General features: G+C 33.2%; 1 protein-coding gene and 2 non-coding genes across 3 annotated transcripts in view; 2 read left to right on the top strand and 1 right to left on the bottom strand.

Moving 5' to 3' along the window:
• Nucleotides 1–13,321, bottom strand: part of LOC131854708 (zinc finger protein ush) — a 249,017-nt gene extending 235,696 nt beyond the window's left edge. Inside the window, exon 1 of the mRNA XM_059205847.1 lies at nucleotides 13,179–13,321. Coding sequence (XP_059061830.1) covers nucleotides 13,179–13,218 — 40 coding nt within the window. The 5' untranslated portion in view covers nucleotides 13,219–13,321. The remainder of the gene's footprint in view (nucleotides 1–13,178) is intronic.
• A 7,778-nt stretch (nucleotides 13,322–21,099) lies between these two features.
• On the top strand, nucleotides 21,100–21,218 carry LOC131854724 (U5 spliceosomal RNA). The gene has a single exon (XR_009358071.1). It is a non-coding gene; the product is annotated as a U5 spliceosomal RNA (small nuclear RNA).
• A 3,203-nt stretch (nucleotides 21,219–24,421) lies between these two features.
• On the top strand, nucleotides 24,422–24,540 carry LOC131854723 (U5 spliceosomal RNA). Its single transcript, XR_009358070.1, has one exon. It is a non-coding gene; the product is annotated as a U5 spliceosomal RNA (small nuclear RNA).
• The last annotated feature ends 244 nt before the right edge of the window (nucleotides 24,541–24,784 follow it).

Genomic DNA, 24,784 nt, shown 5'->3' with positions numbered 1-24,784 from the left:
TGGCAAGGCTTCCTCGGCTCAATCCTGACCTTGTTCAGTTCATGCCTTACCAGCAGTATGATCCAATGGATTGATCAACCTGTGTATCAATTCGGTAGAACCGATGACACTTTGGGAGACCCAGCTGACGTGATCAGCTGATTGCTATTACGATTGGCTATAGTACGACCAGTCAAGAAACTGGTCAGTGATTAGTCATTTCAATTCACTTAGACTGCGTGTGTGAAACGTATATATATATAAATTAATAAAAAAGATGACGAAACAACTTGTGGTCTACTAAATCGGTATATCTGTCACGCGCAACTTTATCTACATCACGTATTCCCCCATTGTAATTATAGGAGAGATGCAATGAAAAGTATAAAGTATTTTTCATTGCAGCCCCGCTCCTATTGGTCGTAGCGTGATGTTATATAGCCTATATAGTCTTTCTCAATACAAAGATTATTCAAAATTGAATCTATCTAACAAAAATGATATCTAATAGCGGGATTTACCCCAAACATTCAATGTCACAAACTTTACCATTTATAATATTAGAATAGACTAACTAAATTTTATTCAAATCAATAAAATTATCCCAATATACTCCTTTAGTTTAACCCAGCGAGTGAACCTCCCCTCAAAACAAGTGTAACTGTTTCAGAAAAAGATAGACTGGCAGACATACAAAACATGTGGCTAAAAGTATCTAGAAAAACGCATGGTGCAGCACCGCCATCCATCCAGATGATCAGGATGATATTTTAGTTTCTGACGGGATTCGGAATACCATAATACCAACTGCTGAATTGGGGAAATACATCAGTTGGTATTAAACCGAATAATTCATTTGTATAAATAATATTAGTAATTTAATCTAACTCTAAACTAAAAAAAACTAATTTTAGTAATTTAGTCAACAACAATACACCCATCGCAAGATGCCAACTAAATTCAGGTGGATATTCAAAATGAATTATATCACAACTAGCATAGAGACTACATTACAATGCACCTCCCAACAACGATGTTTTTTCCAAATGTTTTAATAATTACTCGCAATATAATGAGTAATTTTCTCAATGAATTGCAAAAATAAGGATACTATAACAATAGGAAAGAACCGTTGTTTCCTCACGATTTACTATGATGGGATTCCCGGGAATTATGATAGAAAAGATGACATATTTGAACACTTATTACATACTAGCTTTTGCCCGCGGCTTCGCTCGCGTTAATTTATTACCTTAAGGGTGGAATTTATCAAAATCCTTGGATTTGGGACGGATGCCTACGTCATAGTAGCTTTATGCATGCATAATCTCAGCCCGATCGGTTTAAAATTGACAAAGATTCATACAAACTTTCATCCCCTATTTTTCCCCTTGGGGATAGAATTAATCAAAATCGTCTTTCTTAAATTCTTAGCGGATGCCTACGTCATAACATCTACCTGCATGGCAAATTTCAGCCCAATCCGTCCAGTGGTTTGGGCTGTGCGTTGATAGATCACTATGTCAGTCACCATTGAGTTATATATATTTAGACTAGCAACCCATCCCAGCTTCGCATACATTACAAATAATTGAATTTCTCGGCTTGTTCTACACACGCATGTATTATACATACAAAAACACTATAAAACACATGTATTATTGAATCACTCTATCTATTGTTGAATACTGCATTAAAATCCGTTGCATAATTTAAAAGATATAAGCAAACACTTTATACTATGTAATGATTACCTACATACTAACTGCCTACCTCGTTTTCAAATTCAAATTCAAATTCAAAAATCATTTATTCATGTAGGACATTTTAGCCGCTTATGAACGTCAAATTTTTACATTATAATTTTATTTTTTTCCATACCGTCCAGTTCGGTATATAGATCCAATTGAGAAGAACTGGCAAGAAACTCAATTGAATTACTTTTTTTTTAAAGCCAGTTTTTTTACAATGTATATTTATATAGGTGTCTATGTCTAACATTAAATGAAAATTCAGTGCATGAACAACTATTGCCATGCACACTCGTCATTCAAGTAATCGTTTAGTGAGTAATAGGCTTTGCTCAGTAAATATGAAATCGTAAAGCGATTATTGCAGATAGATAAGTAGATAGTACTTTTTTTAAAAACTTTGAAAGTCATATTTATTTATATTTAATCAACATCCCAAAAAATAGGTGTCAAGTTTCTAGCTTTAAAAATGATGATACTTTCATCTCCCCTTTCAGCCCCATATAACCCTTTTTTCGCATTAAAAAGTAGTAAATCTCCTATCTCAGGATCTAGACTATCTGTGTACCAAATTCCATTTAAATCGATTCATCAGTTTTAGCGTGAAAGCGCGATAAATAGAGTGACTGCTTACCTCGTAAAGCGATTATTACCAATACAGACTAATGGTCTGTAAATATCCTCCTCATAAAAGGAGAGATCTAATTTCTAAACGGGACTGGAAGGGTTGTTATAAAACAATAAAAAATTATTTCATAAGTAAGTAGGTATCTAATTGTATAAAGTTATATATATATTCTCTCAGTGTTTCGCCTTTTATATAATAATATTTTTCCTTAATGTATTATCCTTGCCGTAAACATACTACGATCATTTCATGTGAAACATTTGTGAAAAATATGTCAAACCTGGTATTAAAAACGTCTGTAGTCAGGGGCGGATCGTGTATTTGTGGGGCCCTGGGCTGAATCTACTTAGGCGCCTACCTAATTATATTACTCAATTAAAAAAATACACCGACCAATAAGAAGCGACCACTAATTCCCAGTTCCTTTCGATAGACGCGCACTAGCATGGGTTGATTGATCTCAGAGTTGCCAACCTTATGATAGGTTTTTTAACATTCTAGATATTTTTTTATATTCTAAAAATCGTTTCAGTGGGGACTGGGGACCTTTTGTATCCTTGAGGCCCTGGGCTATAGCCCAAAAAGTCCTTAGGTATATCCGCCCCTGTCTGTAGTCCACTAGTTTGGTGTACAGATGCTTGCGGGTTCTATTCCCACAAGATACAAACATTTGACAGCCTCGGTGGTCTAGCGGGTTAGTACACCAGTCACCTCCGATGGTCGCGGGTTCGTTTCCTCGCACGGTGCAAATATTATATTCGAAAGTATGATTATTTGTATCAGTCTGGGTGTTTTCTATGTATATTATGTATGTATTTACAAATTATAAATATCTAAGTAATTATATCATTTGTCTAGTACCCACAACACAAGTTTTGCTTACCGTGGGACTAGATGGCGCTGTGTTAATTGTCCAGGGTATTATTATATTATTGTTATTTGTTTGCATATGTATGTTGGTTTGTTTTTTTATTGCCCGGTAATGGTGTAGGTACCCGCCTGCGCTAACGGTTTACGCTGGCGGGGCACCAGTGGAGGATAATAAGATGAACATGAGGTGAGGTCAGTTAGCCCATCGTGACAAATTCACCAATAATTTACAATGGTGTCCAGAGAGAACCGCGTGGAGGTCAACCTGACATAGTATATTACTAGCAATAAAATCATCAGTCCACAATATTAATTTTACCACTTAGGTTCCAGCGTGTGAGAATGAATCCTTGTTGATGGCCAGTGATGTATTTTAAAAGCTAGACGTAAGCATCATATCGAAAAATTTTTTAAATTTAAATAAAAAAAATTGTTCTTCCAACCCTAATAATGCAATGCACAAATTGCCACTTGGTCACTTCATCCCATTCAATAGTACAATGAGCTTCCAAAGTCAAAAAGTGACACGCGCTACCCGTGAGAACTTGGGGTGGAACGGGAAAATCAGAGGGTTAACACCCTAACCGCGAACAATATGGTTATAAATATCCCTTGTGATTAAGGGCAGTCATGTCACTAAGAATTGGGATAAATCATTATTTTAAATTCTAGCCGAGGTAGACTTTTAAAAGTCTCCTGCATGGGTACCTCAGTATCCTACCTATTTCAGCCGCTAAGCGGCTTGCTTTGTAAGCTGTGTATTCGTTGAATTATTATTGATTTAGATTAAACATATGGACATTTCAATACTTGCCTTCACCACTCACTTTCACTATCTACACTTTCTGGCTACCCCATCTAGACTAAAGTCGAAAAGATTTAGGATCACCAACATTGTTATAATCATACAAATTTATTTCATAATAATACTCCTGGACAATTCACACAGCGCCATCTAGTTCCAATGTAAGCAGAGCTGAGTTATGTGTACTAGACAACTGATAATCCCACTCATCATCATCATCTGCTTCTTCCTTATCCCATTTATTTGGGGTCGGCGTAATATGTTAATTCATATTATAAACAGTCACACTCAATACAAAATGTTTGTACTGTGTGAAGAATCAAACCCGGGACCATTGAAAGTAAAGCGGTGAGCTAAACCGCTACACTACCGAGTCCATCAAATTAGTAATTATAATTAATATATTCATTATTTATTTAGAATAGAATAGAATAGAATAGAATAGAAAATCGTTTATTCAAATAAACTTAATTTAAGCACTTTTGAATAGTCATAACAATTTGTTTTTTATCTACCACTCGTTTGGAAAGCTGTCTCATCACAAGAAGAACGAGCAAGAAACTTGTGTGTTGCTCTTATAAATAATCCTTGTACGTTTACATTTACAAGTCGAAACGGTGAATACAAACTACCAACCAGCACTAATTTTTTGGGTCAAATATAAATATACAATAAGTTTAAATCAGTCGTAGTGATAAGAGCAGACCAGTCCCTACAAGCAGCACTCGTTCACGAGTATGACGAATGAGCCAGCCATCACTGCACTCGACCATATTTTAAGGAGCCCAAGAACCCGGCCCTTTATATGTAATGGTATATGATTTATGTATAAAAATCTTAAATGAAATGTCATAGACATTATTGTTGTTTATTTCTCTATTATCTTATGACAAGTAGCAATAACTGGTTTATTGCCGGCGTGTACATATTATATAGATAGATATGATAAGGTTATCTATTACATTAGTGTTAACCCAACTGTAATGTGTTCTAAAATTATTGCAATATTTTTTATCAACTCTCTTATCAAGTCTGTCGTAATGTTCTAGGACGTGTTGCGTGAATCAGTATTTGATTTAAATAAAAACACACACGACACCGTCCTCGACGGCGAAGACGACGACTTCAAACACACAATATTTCATTCAACCGGGCGCGCACCCGGGCACTCCACACCGGCGCCCCCGGGCGCCCCTCCGATCGGTCCCCCGTCCAATTCAAACGGGGATCGAAATTACGACGGCCTGAGCCGAGGTTCGAACCCCTAGTGGTGCCCTCAGACTAAAGTCGTATCTGTCAGGCAGGAGTTGGCCTTCAGCCGCTTCATAAGTCCTTCCGAGGGTTTGGAGTGCCATCTGCACTCGCCCCTAACGTCCGGTGAAGCTGTAAAGGCCAGCTACGGCCAACAGCATTAGAGTAGTCCGAAAAAAAAATAATAATAGGAGAAGTACTAAAAATCCTGAAACACAGCTTCAATTTTCTGGGGGGAAAGGTATTGTTAGTAATGTGGACTAATAATCCAATTGCTAGAAATGGACCGTGTTATAATGACTCTCTCTCTCGTATCTTTACTTTTTACTAAAGGTTGTCTGCAAGAGATTGCTTAGAGATACGACAGCATTTGTACTTATTATTGTACTTTCTTATTAATATTTTTCTGTTACAATAAATAAATAAGTACATCAAAACCTAACCTTAACATTGAGATTACACATGACTAAAATAGTGCAATCTGCATTATTTTACAAATATATCGCTGAATAAATTAATGCAAAAATGTCACATGACGCTAATGATAATTTTTACAGAGGAGCTCATCAAAATTTTCACTGTGATATTTATACTTTTTTTACGAATCTTTAAGTGGTATATCTATGTGTTAGTTTTAGAGACATGGGTATTTTTTTAATATAAAAATTATAACGATTTAGGTACCATTTTGGAAAAAAAAAAATAGTTTCGTTTTTAGTAGTCGCGTTGTAGCCCTTTGGTATTCAATCAGCGATATATAACTAGCTGTGCCCACGTGGTTTAATCCGCATGAAATATACAGCCTATGTGTTATTCTGATGTACATAATAAATAAATAACTCATAATATAAGTACATAGAAAACACCCAGACCGATACAAACAATCGAACCCGCGACCTTCGGAAGTAAAGCGTTTAGCACACCACTAGACCACGAAGGCCGTGAAAATAAAAAGTATATATATTATTGTATATATAAATATTGTTATTCTAAAGTTTTAGTTAAAATCTGTTCAGTAGTTTTTGCCCATTTACCCATCCATACTCACAAACAGTCGTGTTTATAATATTAATAAGATTATTCCAATATCATAATAAATAGACAGGTAAAAACAAAACAGGTAGTTAATGGTGGGTATAATCCACAGAAAGCATAATTCTACGGCACAATGGGACGGGCGTCATTTGCTTACAAACATGCGCGCGCGCACAATAACCCTTTGAGATACCGCTCGCAGGGTTGCCAACCTAAAAACACCCTCGTACAAGGAAACCAAAATTCTAATTAATAATCAGATTAAACGATGCAAAACTGAGCTAAGTAAAATACGTCCCGTACTTTACTTAGCTCAATTTTGCATAGAATTTTAACCTATTTTTCATAGCTTAAAATCTCGACCAGGACGACAATGTCCTAGAGTAGAATAGAATATAAAAATTCTTTATTCAAAATATTTCTATGTTATTTCTTTTTGATGTCACTCATTCGGAAATCTGTCTCATTACAAGAGATACGAGCAAGTAACGAGTTGCTGTTTTAAATAAATATTGTTTAGCATTACATTTTCAATATTAATTTCTAAGATAACCTCGGTGATTTAGTGGTTTACGCAACCCCTGCCAAATTTTTTTTTTTACTTAAAATATGTGTGAATACTACCAAACAGCCCAAATTTATTCACCATCAACATTCATCAGGTCAAAAATATTGTATTAAAAATACAAAATCTTTTACGGTTGGCACCCCTGTGCCTGCGATCAGGTGTGCCGTCCAAATGTATGTTTGTATTCAAAATCGGTAACTAAATAATATCGATTATTAAATCAGCTGCTTTATTATGTAAGGCGATTGCTAACAAAACTCAATTGTAACAGACTGTATCGACATTTGCGAGTCTGTACGAATTATGACTGTTACTACCTTTGCCATTCCTAAGTTGAAGGAGGGTGAACATATATGGTAGATGCCGCTGTGCCTTAAAAACACCCTTCAAAATTATTTGATTACAAGATGAGGTAATTTACAGTATATAAAATATGGTCCAGTGATATCAGGCTCATCCGTCATACTCGTGAACGTGTGCTGTTTGTAGAGTGCTGGTGTGGTCTAATCACTACGACTAATTTATTCTCATTTAGTCACTTAACCAGTTGATTGTATATTTACTGTATTTTTATGCATAATTAAAAACATATTACCATTTTCACTCCTCTATTTAAAGTGTGTGAAATTTCTTATATCTGCGCAATTTTCGTAAAGAGAGGTACAAAGTTTATGCTTCACGCATTAATATATAGATATCTGAGTAGCACCACGTGTGGTCAAAATTTGGCATTCACCTCCCACGAGGTCGTGTGAACAGGACCGGACAGGCAACAGACTAAGTCAGAACAAGTGTAGTTATCAAACACCATTAGAGTCAAGTGGCGTACACCACTCCACACTATCTGTTTATATTGAATAAAATCTCTGATAACTCCAATTACATCCCAATATCTCGCCGGGCGGGCCGCTAGTTGCGATTCGCCAGTTTTTTACAAGGGCCATTGAACTGCTTACTTAGGACTTATTGATTATACCTATGACTTATATATGTAGACTTATATGAGCTATATATGTATACTATGAGTTATACATGTATACTTAAGAGTTACCACGAATATATTGTTTTATAATAATAGCCCAGGACATTTCACACAGCGTCCCAAACTAAGCAGAGTTTATAAATGTTAAGGGTAACTACTAGACAACTGATAAAAATGCTTAAATATTTTTTTTAAATGCATATTATTATTATTATTTCATTTATTTCGGATATTTATCCTGGATGGATAAATATCCGAAATAAATGAAATAATATATTATATTAGTAAACAAGTTATAAACTATGTTAGTAAATTACAATTTTATACATTTAATTCATATATTTATATTTATGTCTTTGTCCACGTCCAGAAGCCCTGGGTCCGCAGCAATGCAGCGATATCCAGTGCCCCTGAAGTGGACAATCCGACATATTGGATATGGTATTTAGGAGGCTGCATATGCATGCATTTGAGTACCTATATTTCTATCTGAGGGTATATCTAAGCTGACGATTAGTCATAGTTAGTTTTTTTATCTTGGAGACAAATTTGATTTTTTCTATGCTTTTTGCGATTATTAAATAGGATTGTGGTACTATCGAAAAATAAAAAAAAACATTATATGTACAGAAACCACAAAAACTTATTTGTGTGTTGAATAATACAACGATAGTAATGGAAACACTAGTGTACGTATGTAAATATTGAAAATATATTTTGAAAACATCGTACTTATTAAGCTTTAAAACTAATATTATAAAATAAAAAGTTACGATTAGATAAATAGGCATCGCAGGTACAGCACCATCGCGCTACACTATTGCGCTGCACATCGCGGTCCTAACATTATTTGAAAATTTGACATTTACACCTGTCAATTTAGTCTCCGAGATTAAAAATAGAGTATACCTAGATATCTTGGAGAATTTTGGTTAACTCTCGTGCGCTAAAGCTTGTAACATTATTTGAAAATTTGACATTTACACCTGTCAATTTAGTCTCCGAGATTAAAAATAGAGTATACCTAGATATCTTGGAGAATTTTGGTTAACTCTCGTGCGCTAAAGCTTGTAACATTATTTGAAAATTTGACATTTACACCTGTCAATTTAGTCTCCGAGATTAAAACACAGACTATACTATACGCAATCACAGCATTGTATCTAGGATTTAATTAGTTTGTATCAAAAACAAACAGCGTCCATAAAAACAATGATAATCAGTGTATTTACATATACTTCTGATATCAGGTCAAACAAATGATATAATATCATTAACCCTGTTATAAATATAAGTACCACTTTCTAGAGAAATTTTATATTCAGCCTTACTCATCTTATTGCACCGATATATCTACTGTTGTACTTATATCTGACGCAATTAAGAATAATATCTCAGGACAATTTACACATCGCCATCTAGTTCCAAATTAAACAGAGCTTTATTAAAAGTAGCTGATATAAATTTAGTAATAAATAAATAACCCTGGACTATTAACACAGCGCGATTTAGTCACACGGTAAGCAGAGCTTGTTATAGGTCCTAGACAACTGATACTCTAAGTAAATAAATAATTTACATTACTTAATATATGTATATACATTTTTTTAATTTATAACTTAAATATCTCACACCTAACCATTTTTTTTTTCTTATCAGTATATCAGCTGATGGGGACTGGCCGACTGCTGAAATAACACTATAATTTTAATTTTTGAAACTTAAAGTTAAAAATTTTAGAATTTTTAGTTTATATTTAACTTTGAATATATTTAAAAACATATTTTTTAATTTAAAACAATTAACATTCACAATTTAAAGTGTAAAAGAGTTGAAATTCCTGTTTAAAAATTATGATGTTTAAAAGGAAATGGTTATAACTAGAAATATTTAAGTAAAATATTCTTTTACCTGAATAAAGATTTTATCATTACAATGGAATATATTTTAATAAGTAATTGTCTTTGAATAGTGTACAGTCAAATTTAATTCTATGGTAGATATTATCTACTATTTATCATAGCTTCGGAGATGAGCTTGGCCATTCTTTTCTTACTTAAACCAAATATAAACCTTCTATTACAAACACAGATATCATTTTGTAACTTCTAGTTATATATATAATACATTCCTGATAAGAAAATAACTTATCCGTAGGTATATTGTTAAATACATAACATTACAATATTGCTTCCAAATCGGCACAGATTAAATATCACAATTAATCTTAGTCAATTATCCCGTTATTTCCATAACAGCAATTAACATTATAATAGTTATAACGTTACGTTATCGCTGCGACATTGATAAATAAACAATCGTTGAATACATTAATATGTGATAACGGTTTAACGAACCCATCCGCACTTTGATTTGTCCATACAAATTAAAAAAACATATGTGTGACTACTCGCGTGTTACCTTGACGAGGACTGTTTCGTGTCGTTTAATTTCTTAAACTCAATGCAATTATAACCGTATACCTTAGATTCTCGTGCCACATTAATATTAAGAAAAAGATAATTCGAAATTAAATATTATGCAAAAAAAAATTAGATTGCACCAGGCGTTAATTGAAACAATAACATTACATAGTATAAAACAAACTCGCTGTCTGTCCATCCCTAATCCCTATGTATGCTTAAATCTTTAAAACTGTGCAACGGATATTGAAGAAGTTTTTTTTAATAGATAAAGTAATTCAAGAGGAACGTTTAAATGTATAATACATGTACATCCGTGCGAAGCCGGGGATGGTAGCTAGTATTTGTATAAAACTATATAACCAATATTTTTGGAACGATATATTTATAAGCACTTGTTAGTATTAATTCATTATAAAAAAAATGTCCGCAATTTAATCTAACCTCACTTTCTCTTGTGATAAAACAACGTCTGTATGAAACCATAAAATAAATTTGTTATTTAAGTATAAAAGAAAAAAACACAAATACTGGTTTTTTTCAGTATAAATTATCTCTATTTCGCTCATAGTATCTTTATACGCTGTAATCTGTGCTATTTTCCCGCGTTAATTAGAATTCTAGTTATACCTAGATTTTTTTTAATTCATTCTTCTGTAGTCTATTAGTCTAAATTAACAAACTTGCAATATCTGTAGGTATGTGTTTTATTTTACTTTTTTTTATAAATGGTATAGCAGTATCTGCCTATACGAATTAACTTGATAGGTACGTACATAAATAACTTCACTGGTACATGTTTATCACGATTCATAAATGAATAAGTACATTATCAGTTTTAAACAATAATGTTTGTAAATATTTATCATCCTTGATTATAAACATGTGCTTTTTATATATGACGAATCATATTTTTTAAATGATTATACTTTTTAACTAAATTAGTAAAAAATATTTCAATGAGCCCCGGTGGTCTAGCGGTTTAACACACATCCTTACTTGCAATGGTCGCGGGTTCGATTCCTCGCACAGTACAAACATTTGCATTCATGTGTATGATTGTTTATCGGTCTGGGTATTTACTATGTACTTTATATAATTTATGTATTTGTATCAGTTATCTAGTACCCATAACACAAGCTTTTGCTAGCTTAACTTGGGTGTAGATGGCGCTGTGTGAATTGTCCTGCGATTATTATTGTTATATCCTACAACTACTTACTAGGGGAGTATTTATTTTATTTATTTTTGGGTTTTCTTACATTGGGAAGATGGAGGTAATTAACTATGAATAATTAGTACCAATTTTTTTTACTTTAATAGGATATGAGATTACCATTCCCATTGAACAAATAATGGGATATAGGGTTATTGATCCCATTGAACAAAATAAATTACCGGCCCTACCAATAGTAAGGGGTAAACATCGCTTATATTAACATCACGTTATCATATAACACCCGTGAGACCATATTACAAAAAAAATGTTCTCATATATTTATATCAGTCGTCTAGTACCCATAACACCAGCTCTGTTTATCTTGGGACTAGATGGCGCTGTGTGAATTCTCCTGAGATATTATTATTATTATTCTAATCCTGTAATTTTAACTAAATCTATACCCATATCTATACAAATAAATAAAATTGATATGTCAGTTTGTCATTTTAAATTAACAGCTTTACACTAAATGTATATGAAACCTTATTAGATACATAAAAAATATATAAAGAAATCGTGTCTGTCTTTATTTTTGCTAATACCTATCTGAAACGGCTGGACCGATTTTGATACTACCACTCGCATATATGTAGCTAATGTTATAAGGTATATTTATTTTGGAAATTCTATTTATTTTAATTATATCTTTCTATTTACTTGCAATTTAATATTATTTCCTTTTGAAGATCTTAATCATAATTAGATAATTAATTGCAAAAATGCCTACGTAACACTGTCTGTTACGATTTTACTGCAGAACTTGTTGACCTATTTTGTCATGGATTATGCGTATCTTAAAGATTAACCTTTATACTATGTTAAAACTCTAAGAACTCTATGTTATCTATGGAAACATTTTTTTAGCTTCGACATAATTCCATAATTTCAGAGAAAATTATTGTTATATTTTAGTGTAAGTATATTTATATAGATAAAGAAAGATATTGTTATATAGAATTAGAGAAGTTGTCAACAGGCTGAATTAAATTTATATAAACTGCCTGGTCACATGATCAATTTAATATGGAACATACAAATTTTTATGTTTTTTATTTCAACTTTATTTCTTGACGCATATGGTTCAGTTTCAATAGCATTCTATTATGCTATTGGCTTAATACAGTACCAAACATTTACCTGCCGTGTAAGTGTATAAATTCCAACTAGTAAATCGATAAGGAACCTATCAATGTACATATGTTTCTTGTATTTAATAATTAAAATCGTGTTATCAGATAAATCGGACATTAATAATTTTATAGGTACGTATATTAATAGTGTAGAAACATGTGTATTATATACCCGATATGTTGTTCTTTATTATTGTTAATTACATGTTATATGTATATCTATATATATATATATATATAATGTCATAGTTAAAATTCATTTAAAAACATATATGATAACTTTGTGCTAACATATTTAGAAAGTTTTTAAACTTTAAACTTAGAACGAGAAAATTTCCCTACAATATTTAAACTTAGAACGAGTAAATTTCCCGACAATACATTTTTAAATTTGGAATCGGTTTCCAATTACCCAAACTTCGAACTGATTTGTCGTAATAGGGCTGTATGGTATATAAACCTCTGCCTCGTAACCAAATTAAGAAACAACACATGAACATCGTCAGAACTTGTACAGATGCAATTTTAACTCACGTTTGAGCGGCTTCGGGTTGCTCTGCTTCCTTCGTGACATGACCTAGCGAGGTACCGTTGCCCCCAACATGACACACAACACTTTAACAAACTCGTAACAACTTGGTACAGAAGTACAGAACACAAGCACACGTGACAGCGACTAGGACGGGACTGAGGGCGTCGCAGCGCGGACCGCGGCGATCTCGGCGGTCTCGGCCCGCCACTGGCTGAGCTTCGCCTGACTCCGCCTCTTGTAGCCCCCCTCCCGCTCGTAGCGCGTAGAGGCGTAGCGCCGTAGACTCTACTTTTTAAATTTTTATTAAATTTTACGAAAATAGAGACTTATTATTTGAGACTGATATAAAATTTATTTCTTATAATTATATACCTAATAATTATATCTTTAAGTAGAAGTAATAAGACAATAATTATAAGTTAGTTAATAAGGAAAATGTTATTGGATATTTTGCATTGTAAATATGTTTAAATTAATTGCCACCTTTGTAGGTACATGTTAAATGCGTCACTTATAATTTATACCGACATATTCTTTAAGAATTAATTTAACAACTTCATACTTATTCTATGTTTAGAGACTATATAACAATTCATTTCACGTTTCTAATATATGTTGGACTTTATTTTAAAACAAAATTATTATAATTTTGTATATTTTTTCCGCAGGTACATATATGTATTTTGTTTTAAGTAGTGTCTTCTCTGATTTTGCCAATAAAATTATTGGTTCGGTTTTCCCACGAGACTACAGCATGGGGTTTTTCAAGAAGGGTATATTAAGGTTTCTTAAGGGTCGGCAACGCGCACGTGACACCCCTGGTGTTCCAGGCGTTCATAGGCTACAGTAACCACTTACCATCAGATGGGCCGTATGCTTGATTGCCACCATAGTAATATAAAAAAAACCTAAATCTCTAGGTATCTATATCATAATTAAATAAAAAAATATGATATTAAAGTAATCAATTTTCAGGTATTTAACTGAAATAACTTAAATTATAACTTCTCAATTTTTCAGGTATTTAAATGAAATAACTTAAATTATAACTTCTCAATTTTTCAAGTATTTAAATGAAATAACTTAAATTATAACTTCTCAATTTTTCAGGTATTTAACTGAAATAACTTAAATTATAACTTCTCAATTTTTCAGGTATTTAAATGAAATAACTTAAATTATAACTTCTCAATTTTTCAAGTATTTAACTGAAGTTATTTAAGTTATAATTTTTCAGGTATTTAACTGAAGTAACTTAAATTATAACTTCTCAATTTTCAGGTATTTAACTGAAATAACTTAAATTATAACTTCTCAATTTTTCAGGTATTTAAATGAAATAACTTAAATTATAACTTCTCAATTTTTCAAGTATTTAACTGAAGTTACTTAAGTTATAACTTCTCAATTTGTCAGGTATTTAACTGAAGTAACTTAAATCATAACTTCTCAATTTTTCAGGTATTTAACTGAAATAACTTAAATTATAACTTCTCAATTTTTCAAGTATTTAACTGAAGTTATTTAAGTTATAATTTTTCAGGTATTTAACTGAAGTAACTTAAATTATAACTTCTCAATTTTCAGGTATTTACCTGAAGTAACTTAAATCATAACTTCTCAATTTTTCAGGTATTTAACTGAAATAACTTAAATTATAACTTCTCAATTTTTCAAGTATTTAACTGAAGTTAGTTAAGTTATAACTTCTCAATTTTTCAAATATTTAACTGAAGTAACTTAAATTATAACTTCTTAATTTTTCAGATATTTAACTGAAATAACTTAAATTATAACTTCTCAATTTTTCAAGTATTTAACTGAAGTAACTTAAGTTATAACTTCTCAATTTTTCAAATATTTAACTGAAGTAACTTAAATTATAATTTCTTAAATTTTCAGGTATTTAACTGAAGTAACTTAAATTATAACTTCTCAATTTTTCAAGTATTAAACTGAAGTAACTTACCTTATAACTTCTCAACTTTTTTCTCATTCTTGCAGTATTTTTCTTTTCTTTTTTCCTACTTGTTTTTTAGGTATATTTATAGGAAAATTGAAATGGCAAACAAGTTGACACGTGATGCAAAGCAGTAATCATCGATTTGTCAATTTATATTTCTGATTTACTCTCCGGTGATGGAAAAATACATAAAACATTAACAATTAATCAAATTGGGTTGAAACATACCCAGAGATATATAAATTGCTGCCCACCTTCATGAAGGAGGACTACTGACCGAAGGGTCTGGTGTATCGGCGCTACCGTGGCAGATTGCCGTGACCACACAGACAATATCAATATATTAGTTTTATAATATTAATTCATATGTGTATTAGTCTATTAGGTATTTATAATATGGGCCTAGTAGCGTGAAATAAATAAATAAATAAAATGTGGGCGTCATTTGTTGCGATCACTACAATGTTGACATTGTCTCTGACCATCCCATCTGCGGTAATAATCGTGATATTATCTATTTACTGATTATACAGTAGAATGCCAATTATCCGGATCAAATAATTCCATATAATCGGAAATCCGGATAAACGTTTGCAAAGCAAATCATTGTTTGATTTGCTTTGAAATATTTCTTTGTATATTATTTGCTATTTAAACTTTAATAATTTTTCAGTATGTAATAGGTTTTACTTAGATAATCTTATATATAAAATTCTCGTGTCACAGTTTTCGTTCCCATACTCCTCCGAAACGGCTTGACCGATTCTCATGAAATTTTGTGAGCTTATTGAGTAGGTCTGAGAATCGGCCAATATCTATTTTTCATCCCCCTAAATGTTAGGGGTAGTCCACCCCTAATTTTTTTTTATTTTAAGGCAAAACAACGTTTGCCGGGACAGCTAGTACGATATATAAAAAACGAGCTACAACGATAGATATTTAATTACCTATGTAATTTAAAATTTTGATTGGATACAACGTGTATTGATCTTTGACGTAATTAATCACATATTTTCATTGCGTCCAAGTCCCTGATGTGCTTCAGTTGTAACAACTGTATAGGAACCAATTCGTCCTAACTTTCAAATCACTTAAAAGCAACAGCTAGAGCTTCAAAAGCTTCTGCATGAGATGGTACTCGTACTTGACTTACAACTCCAGTTTCAGTCTCTTCTTCATCTTCTCTCTCGTTACTGTTCAAATCCTAGAATATCTAAATTGATAATTACAGCCGCGACGAAAGTCCAGATAATCGAATATTCGGAATAAATTCCATAGTATAATGCAAATAAAGTATATTTCTACATTATAAATTCTACTTCTATAATTGAAATGCATATCTTTATTCTTCAATGCTTGCATTTATTGTCTTCATTAACAACCTCGGTGGTAAGCGGTTTAACACATTGCGTTTCTTCAGAGGATCGCGGGTTCGATTCCTCGCACGGAACAAATATCTCTTTCTTATGTAGGTACCATCTTCTAATGGAGGTTAGCGACCATTACTGCTATATTTATTTTGATCACGGCGGTCCTAGAAAGGGGCCTGGTGCTAGAAAGTGGTCTTTCTAAACCACTGAGATTTTTCGACCACGAAGCACAAGAATAAGAAATTTTTATATTTACAAATATGATTATATTAGTCTGGATGATTTCTGTCTATCGGCATACTTTTTTTTTGGGGATGATAATGAAATGGTACACTCGCCTGCGCTAACGGTTTACGCTGGCGGGGCACCAGTGGAGGATGATAAGATGAATATGAGGACAGGTCAGTTAACCCATCATGACAAATTCACTACGAATTTATCACAATGGTTTCCAGGAGGAACCGCATGGAGGTCGACCTAACATGGTACATTGCTAGCAATAAGATCATCAGTCCACATTACTAACAATTCTCTTTCCACCTACGCCCATATTATAAATACCTTGATAGTCTGTGATAGTCAGTTAGCCCATCGCGGCAAATTCACCATGACATGCTCGTCTTATCATCCTCCACTGGTGCCCCGTTAGTATAAACCTCTAGCGCAAGTGTGCGCAACATTCCATTATCATCTATAACAAAATATAGGCCTAGTTGCCTAAAATAAAAAAATAAATAAAATAAAATCTCCCCCCAGAAGCGCCAAACTCTCTTGGTGCCTTCACAGACTTCACGGAGCGACCTCACCCTTCAGAATGTTTGTGTTCGTTGTGTGCTACAGACTCCAGGATCACGTGAGCGGCCGTTTCTTCAGCTTCCAAACAACCCCGACAAAGAGGACTGTCTGTAGCACCTATTGTGTACAAGTATTTGTTTGAAGAACAGTGGACCGTTATTGTCCCTATCATTATTTTAAGGTTTCTCCTATTTAGATTTAGTAGCCGTTTTGTTAATCCTTGGTTAACTGCTGGAATTGCGATTTTTGACAGTTTACAATCAGTAGTTTGTGTCCATATTTAATTTTGTATTTTTATGAATCTCAGGTGGATTTTGAGATGGTAATGGTGAAAGCGGTAGGATGCCTGCCACCGTCATACAAGATCCTCTTTTGAAATAAAAACCAGTATTAAAATAATAATAATAAACTCAGGACAATTCACACAGCGCCATCTAGACCCAAGTGAAGCTAGCTAGAGCTTGTGTTATGGGTACTAGATAACTGATACATATACATAGATATTTTTTTTTTTTGTAAATACATACATAATATACATAGAAAACACCCAGACCGATACAATAATATAAAACGATAACTGCACTTGATAATGTTGTCATGTGGTCCCGAAAGTTTAGCTTCTTCTCGAAAAGCACGCAATCATACTCATGAATACAAATGTTTGTGCCGTGCGAGGAATCGAACCCGCGACCATCGGTCGTAAAGCAGTGTGCTTGACCGCTAGACCACCGAGGTCGTCAAATAATAATAAAAAATATGTAAATTTATCATAAATTAAACTGAAAATTATTGAATATCGATAAGAATAATATAAAGAAAAAATATAAAAGAAAAGAAAATGAACTTATTGCATAGCGAACTTAAAATCATAAATTTTTTTTCTCATTATTTTTTTTTCGTTATTTAAGGCCCGTCGATAAAGTATTAGAAATGAAAATATATAATCAATTAGAATATTTTTGCTCATTATTCCTTATTTTTGGTTCAAATTCAAAAATCATTTATTCATGTAGGACGTTTTATTCGCTTATGAACATAATTTTTTTTATGTTATATTTTTATCCTGACCGTCCCGTTCAGTACACAGATTCAATTGAGAAGAACGGGCAAGAACCTCAAATGATTTTTTTTTAAGAAAGCCAGTTTATTTACAATGTTTATTTATATAGGTGTGTCTAACATTAAATGAAAATCCCGTTCATGAACAACTATTGCCATACACGCTCGTCATACAAGTTCCTTAAGAATCTTCCACAAAGTAAAAAAAATATTTTAAATCAAATCGGCTAATTCGTTCTTGAGTTATGACGTAATGAAAGTAAATTGACTTTTATATATGTAAATAGTCTTATATACTAGATATATATATATAAAAGATTTCAACGTCCAACTTTGATTAGATTACTGTCAAATATATTTGCATTATTTAATTGTGTAGAACGATATCTTGAATAAGCAGATTTTGACGGCTTTTTAGCGGTTTAACACCTTACCGCCTTACTTCCGATGGTCGCGGGTTCGATTCCTCGCACAGCACAGACATTTGTATTCATGAGTATGATTATTTGTTTAGCTAGCTTAACTTGGGTCTAGATAGCGCTGTGTGAATTGTCCTAATTTTTTATTAAAATAAGTTAAACTCTGTATTGTTAATTATTTAAAATATATAGTTTAACTTACAGTTATTTAATTTTAACCACTTCAAAAACATAGTTAACAATAACTTTTTTATATACAAATTTATAGATAATCTATACAAAAAAAATCGAAATGTTCGTAAATGTCCGTAAAGAAATGTTTGTAATTTCAAATTAACAGATCTTCACTAAATGCATATGAATGTATATATGTCTGTCTATTTGTTCATGCTAATCTCTGAAAAGGCAGTACCGATTTTGACTGGCCTTTCACTCGTATATATTAAAAAAAAATATTAGAAAATTAATTAAATTTTACAAGGACGTAATCGCGAAAGTCAAATAAAATAATTAAAAAACCCTTGGACAATTAACATAGCGCCATCTAGTCCTATGATAAGCAGAGCTTATGTTATGGGTACTAGATAACTGATATAAATACTTAGATATTTTGTCATGTAAATACATACATCAAAAGATGCATTTCATACAATATTGTCTGCGCGGATTCCTCTGTTGCAGACGACTCTCCCGATGGTAACTAGTAATTGTGTACCGTCGTTATTATGCATGAATAATAGATACGTTCACATTATCATGCAACGCCCGTGATACCACACTTTGCCATCCCGGAGCACTAATTCATGTACGCTGTAATTTAACTGCCATCTCTCACCCTTCAACCGAAACAGCTTACAAAGCAAGCTGCTTGGCGGCTGAAATAGGTGAGACTGAGGTACCCACGCAAACGATTTTTTACAATATCGACTGTGGTAATCTGATTCAATTTTTGATTTTACACGATGTTGGTCTAGCACACCGCCTTACTTTCCGATGGTCGTGGATTCGATTCCTCGCATGGTGCAAACATTTGTATTCATGAGTACCTATGATTGGTTGTATCGGTCTGGGTGTTTCCTATATATAAAAAGCTACTCGCCCCGGTTTCGCACGGTTGTACATGTATTATATATGTACATACCTTAATTATATATACCTTACCAGAAAATCTCGATCGAACTGAACTTTTGAAAATTTCTCCCATTTTCAAAATAAATATGACAGATTGCAACCAGACTTTACTCATGGCAACTCAGTTGAGAGAAATTCGAAAGTTATACCTTCTGAACTCCCCTAAATTCCTTCGGTGGGTAGGTCAGTGTTGTGAATTTGACGGAAAGCGATATGTGCGTTTTAATAAAATCGTAATATAGGGCCCAATAACTGAGCAGTGAGGCCCCATTTTTTTATTTCCTCCAGGGCCCTTGATCACCTAACTACGCCACTAATTTATAACCTAATCACTAGCAATGTTCTATGTCAGGTTGACCTCCTTCCGTATAGAAACCATTGTTATAAATTCCTGGTTGATTTGCCACGGTGGGCTAAGTGACCTGACCTGATCATCATCCTCCACTGTATCCGTGCACATCGTATAGCGCAGACAGCTGTACCATTCTAATACCATCCATTCAAAAAAATAATACTCCCGCAAATTGATATAGTAAGTAAACAAATTGAATGACCATTCACAGCAACGTGAAACAAGTTATGGTTATCATCTTTTAGGCGCTTCGGGTGCCATCTGTTGGTTACTTCGGCAATTAAAACTGTAGCACCATCTATGTGTTGTAGATAAACTAGACAATCACTATTATTAGCAAGTCTAGCTTACTTTACACATTGAAGGAAATACTTTTCAGAGGCACACATAGATGGCGCTTAATAAGAATTTCAATTGGAATCTAAAAAACCAAATTTTACAAATCTATACAAATTTAGGTTCTTCAGAAATTATTATCTCGTACTAAAAGTTAACTGTGTATTTTTTCTATATAACCAACGAGAGAATTAATATTGTATATATATAAACTGTAATTGTTTTCATTTCTTTAATAGTCGATATAATATTTAATACAATTTAATAGAACTGCAAAATATCTTTATCGTAATTATTTTCACACATTCTCATAAACCACTCAGAAATTTATCAATATCAAATTATCATATGAACAAATGCTACAGTTCATAAAAATTAGAATTTGATAGTTATTCACAGTTAACGTTAGATGGCGCTGTACAAAATAACAAACTTTTCTACAACGCGCTATTAAGATTTTTTCTCGTTGAATGGGGTGAAATCGTTGGATTTGTTTCATTACTCTGGTTTCCCTTCAAAACGCATAAATCTTTCGCCTTTTACTAAAGATTTCCGTGGAGGGGAACACTCAAATGAGTCTTACTCAATTTTTTAACAGTTCTACTTCGGTAGAGCTTAATTGAAATTAAAATTAGTTGTTCCGCAGACATCGATGTTGGCGGTCAACATCGACGTCTATTAGATTAGATTATTGTCTGTATATCTACAGGATAGTATGTACTTTCTAAAGAATGTACTTAATTTATGCATGAGTGAGCCACATAGGATATGTAGTGGCGTTTCCTCTTCAGCTCTTTGTTAAGCACAGACCTAAGTTTGCCATGTGTTTATTTAATTTGTGTTTAGTAAGGGCCCTAGTCATGATGCATACATTATGTTTACTCAATAAAATTAGAAAAAATGCTGTTTTTTTATCCTTACATTTATTTAATAGCATTTGAAGTAGTTTTTTTCCTTTATTTATTTCACTAATATAATTTCCTATTAACATATTGACTTCTGCTGCCTTTTGGTTCAACAGAAGTTTTTGTGTTTCACTAGATGTTTCTCATATGTATATAATAATAATAATAATAATCTCAGGACAATTCACACAGCGCCATCTAGACCCTGATAGGTACTAGATAACTGATACATATACATAGATATTTTTTGTAAATACATACATATTATACATAGAAAACACCCAGACCGTTACAAACAATCGTACTCATGAATTCAAATGTTTGTGCCGTGCAAGAAATCGAACCCGCGACCGTCGGTCGTAAAGCGGGGTGCTAAACCGCTAGACCACCGAGGTAGTATATACACATATTTATATACATATATTTGATATTTTTATTTATTTATATACTTGCGCGAGTAGTAAAGTTTGAAAAATTTGCTTTCAGCAATAGGCCCGGCTTACTGCATACATAAATATTTATATTTAGATTACATCTCCCTAGGTAGACTTTGTAATACGTCGTTTTTTTCGGACTACTACTGGCCTTTATAGCTTTACAGGACGAAAAGGGGTGATTGCAGATGGCACTCCAAACCCGCGGAAGGACTTATGGAGCGGCTGAAGGCCAACTCCCGCCTGACGGATACGACTTTAGTCTGAGAGCACCGCTGGGGTTCGGACCACGGTTGAGGCCATCGTAATTTCGATCCTCGTTTGAATTCGACCGGAGATCGATCGAAGGGGAGTAATAAGTCGGCATCCAGTCTTGGTTATGTACCTCTAGGCGATGGTCGCAGCATAACTTACCTTGTGATCATTCTTATTATATAAAAATGAATTAAATGTATTAAGCAAATAACATTCACCTATTTAATCTTTATGTCGACTTTTCTACGGCCTCGTTGCGGTGGTCTAGCGGTCTAGCACACTGCTTTACTTCCGATAGTCGCGGGTTCGATTCCTCGCACGGCACAAACATTTGTATTCGTGAGTATGATTGTTTTGAATCGGTCTATGTGTTTTCTACGTGTATTAAGTATTTATTTACAACAATTTCGAAATATTTATATCAGTTGTCTAGTACCCATAACACAAGCTCTGCTCACCGTGGGACTGAATGGCGCTGTGTTAATTGTCCATGTGTTATTTATTTATTTACTGCCTCATGGAAATGAGAAACCGTCGCGTTGTCTATTGATAAGAACTATTGTTCACAGTCATGTTGCTCCATAGGATATAAATCTAAATATATCTAACTCAAAGATGACTGACATAGTGATCTATCAACGCACAGCCCAAACCACTGGACGGATCGGGCTGAAATTTGGCATGCAGGTAGATGTTATGACGTAGACATCCGCTAAGAAAGGATTTTGATTCATTCTACCCCCAAGGGGATAAAATAGGTGATGAAAATTTTAAACCGATAGTTGGTATGAAACTTTGTCTGATGTATGTGGATTGATGATCTTATTGCTAGCAATATACTATGTTAGGTTGACCTCCACGCGGTTTCCCCTGGAAATCATCGTGATAAATTCTTGGTGAATTTGTCACGATGCGCTAACTGACCTGACCTCATGCTCATCTTATTATCCTCCACTGGTGGTTAGCGTTAGCGCAGATGGGTGAATTTCCTTATCATCCATAAAAAATGAGTGGGGAAGGAATTTTTAATGGTTATCTGTGGTAATGGTGACTAATCCCCATTGATATCAATTAACCATGTCAGAACCGACCTCCAATGTTAATAAAGTTGAATTTAACCACAGATAACATAATATTACAGAATTTAACTAAATATCTCAGATCGATTGTCTGGGATATTTAGGTAAATTGAACTTCATTAGTAGGTAATATTTTCTTATCTGTGCTTATCACACATTTTTCTGCCGTTTGTTATTTAAAACATATTATTTTATTTAAAAATTAAAGTGGGCAATTTAATTATTTCAAAGAATATTTCCGTAATAGCACAGATACGATAATGTTACATAATTTGCAGTATTTCAAATACATACCGCAAAATACTATTACATAACGGGAATCTTCTTTGTTGCTGTATACTACTACCCTAGTTTCATTGTATATTTCGTCCAGTAAGAAGTTCACAAAATTTATCGCCACTGAATTAAGAATGAACGGTAGGGTAGCCCATCAAATATGAACGAACAAGCAAACAAATATATATTTTTTTTATTTAACACAGTTAATAGTTACATTTATTTAGTATCAAATTAATTACCCTTTCCACCATTCACAGCAACGTTAAATATATGCTACTCAATGAATTTCTATTATTTTTAAGAAAATGTGGTTCTGATTTTTAAGCGCTTCGGGTGCCATTTTTTACTTTATTCGGAAATTGAAATTATAGCGCCATCTCTGTTTAACCAATCACACTAATTAGTTCAGCATTTAAGCAAAGCTTTCTCTACTCAGTGGAGTGATTACTCCTTTTAAAATGCACTCATAGATGGCGCTTAATAAGAATTTTAAATGTATGTCTGTAAAATTAAATTCCTCACAAATCGTCTGTTAAAAGTTAATTATGTATTTTGTTTTCAATATAACCAACGAATTACACAATAATATGTATGTATACAATATTTCTTTATTATGCAGATATAGTGGACGCAAAGGTTGCTGTAAACTTTTTGCTAATCTCTTGTATTTTTCTTTTTAATTCATAACATACGTTGTCATACAACACAAACTTCTCATATGCACAAATGCCTAGAATTCATAAAATAAGAATTTGATAGTTATTCAAAGTTAACGTTAGATGGCGCTGTACAAAATAACAAACTTTTCTACAACGCGCTATTAAGATTTTTTCTCGTTGAATGGGGTGAAATCGTTGAGCTTGTTTCGTTACTCTGGTTTCCCTTCAAAACGCATAAATCTTTCGCCTTTTACTAAAGATTTCCGTGGAGGGGAACACTCAAATGAGTCTTACTCAATTTTTTAACAGTTCTACTTCGGTAGAGCTTAATTAAAAGTAAAATGTATTTGTAGTAAAATTATTGCTCTGGACTGCTATGATCAAATTTTAACATAGAAGTCCAGATTATTAGAATTTAGATAAACTAGTGAGAGACACTAGTGTCGATTTTTGATAATGAATGATTATGCCATGGTTCATCCGCCTGTACTACCTACCTACCTGGTGAATTTGTCACGATGGGCTATCTAACCTGACCTTCATCTTATCATCCTCCACTGGTGCCCCGTCAG

The sequence above is a fragment of the Achroia grisella genome, unplaced genomic scaffold, assembly GCF_030625045.1.
Source record: "Achroia grisella isolate CSIRO2021 unplaced genomic scaffold, CSIRO_AGI_Agris_v1 utg1244, whole genome shotgun sequence".
Taxonomy (NCBI): domain Eukaryota; kingdom Metazoa; phylum Arthropoda; class Insecta; order Lepidoptera; family Pyralidae; genus Achroia; species Achroia grisella.
This window is presented reverse-complemented; position numbering and strand designations above follow the sequence as displayed.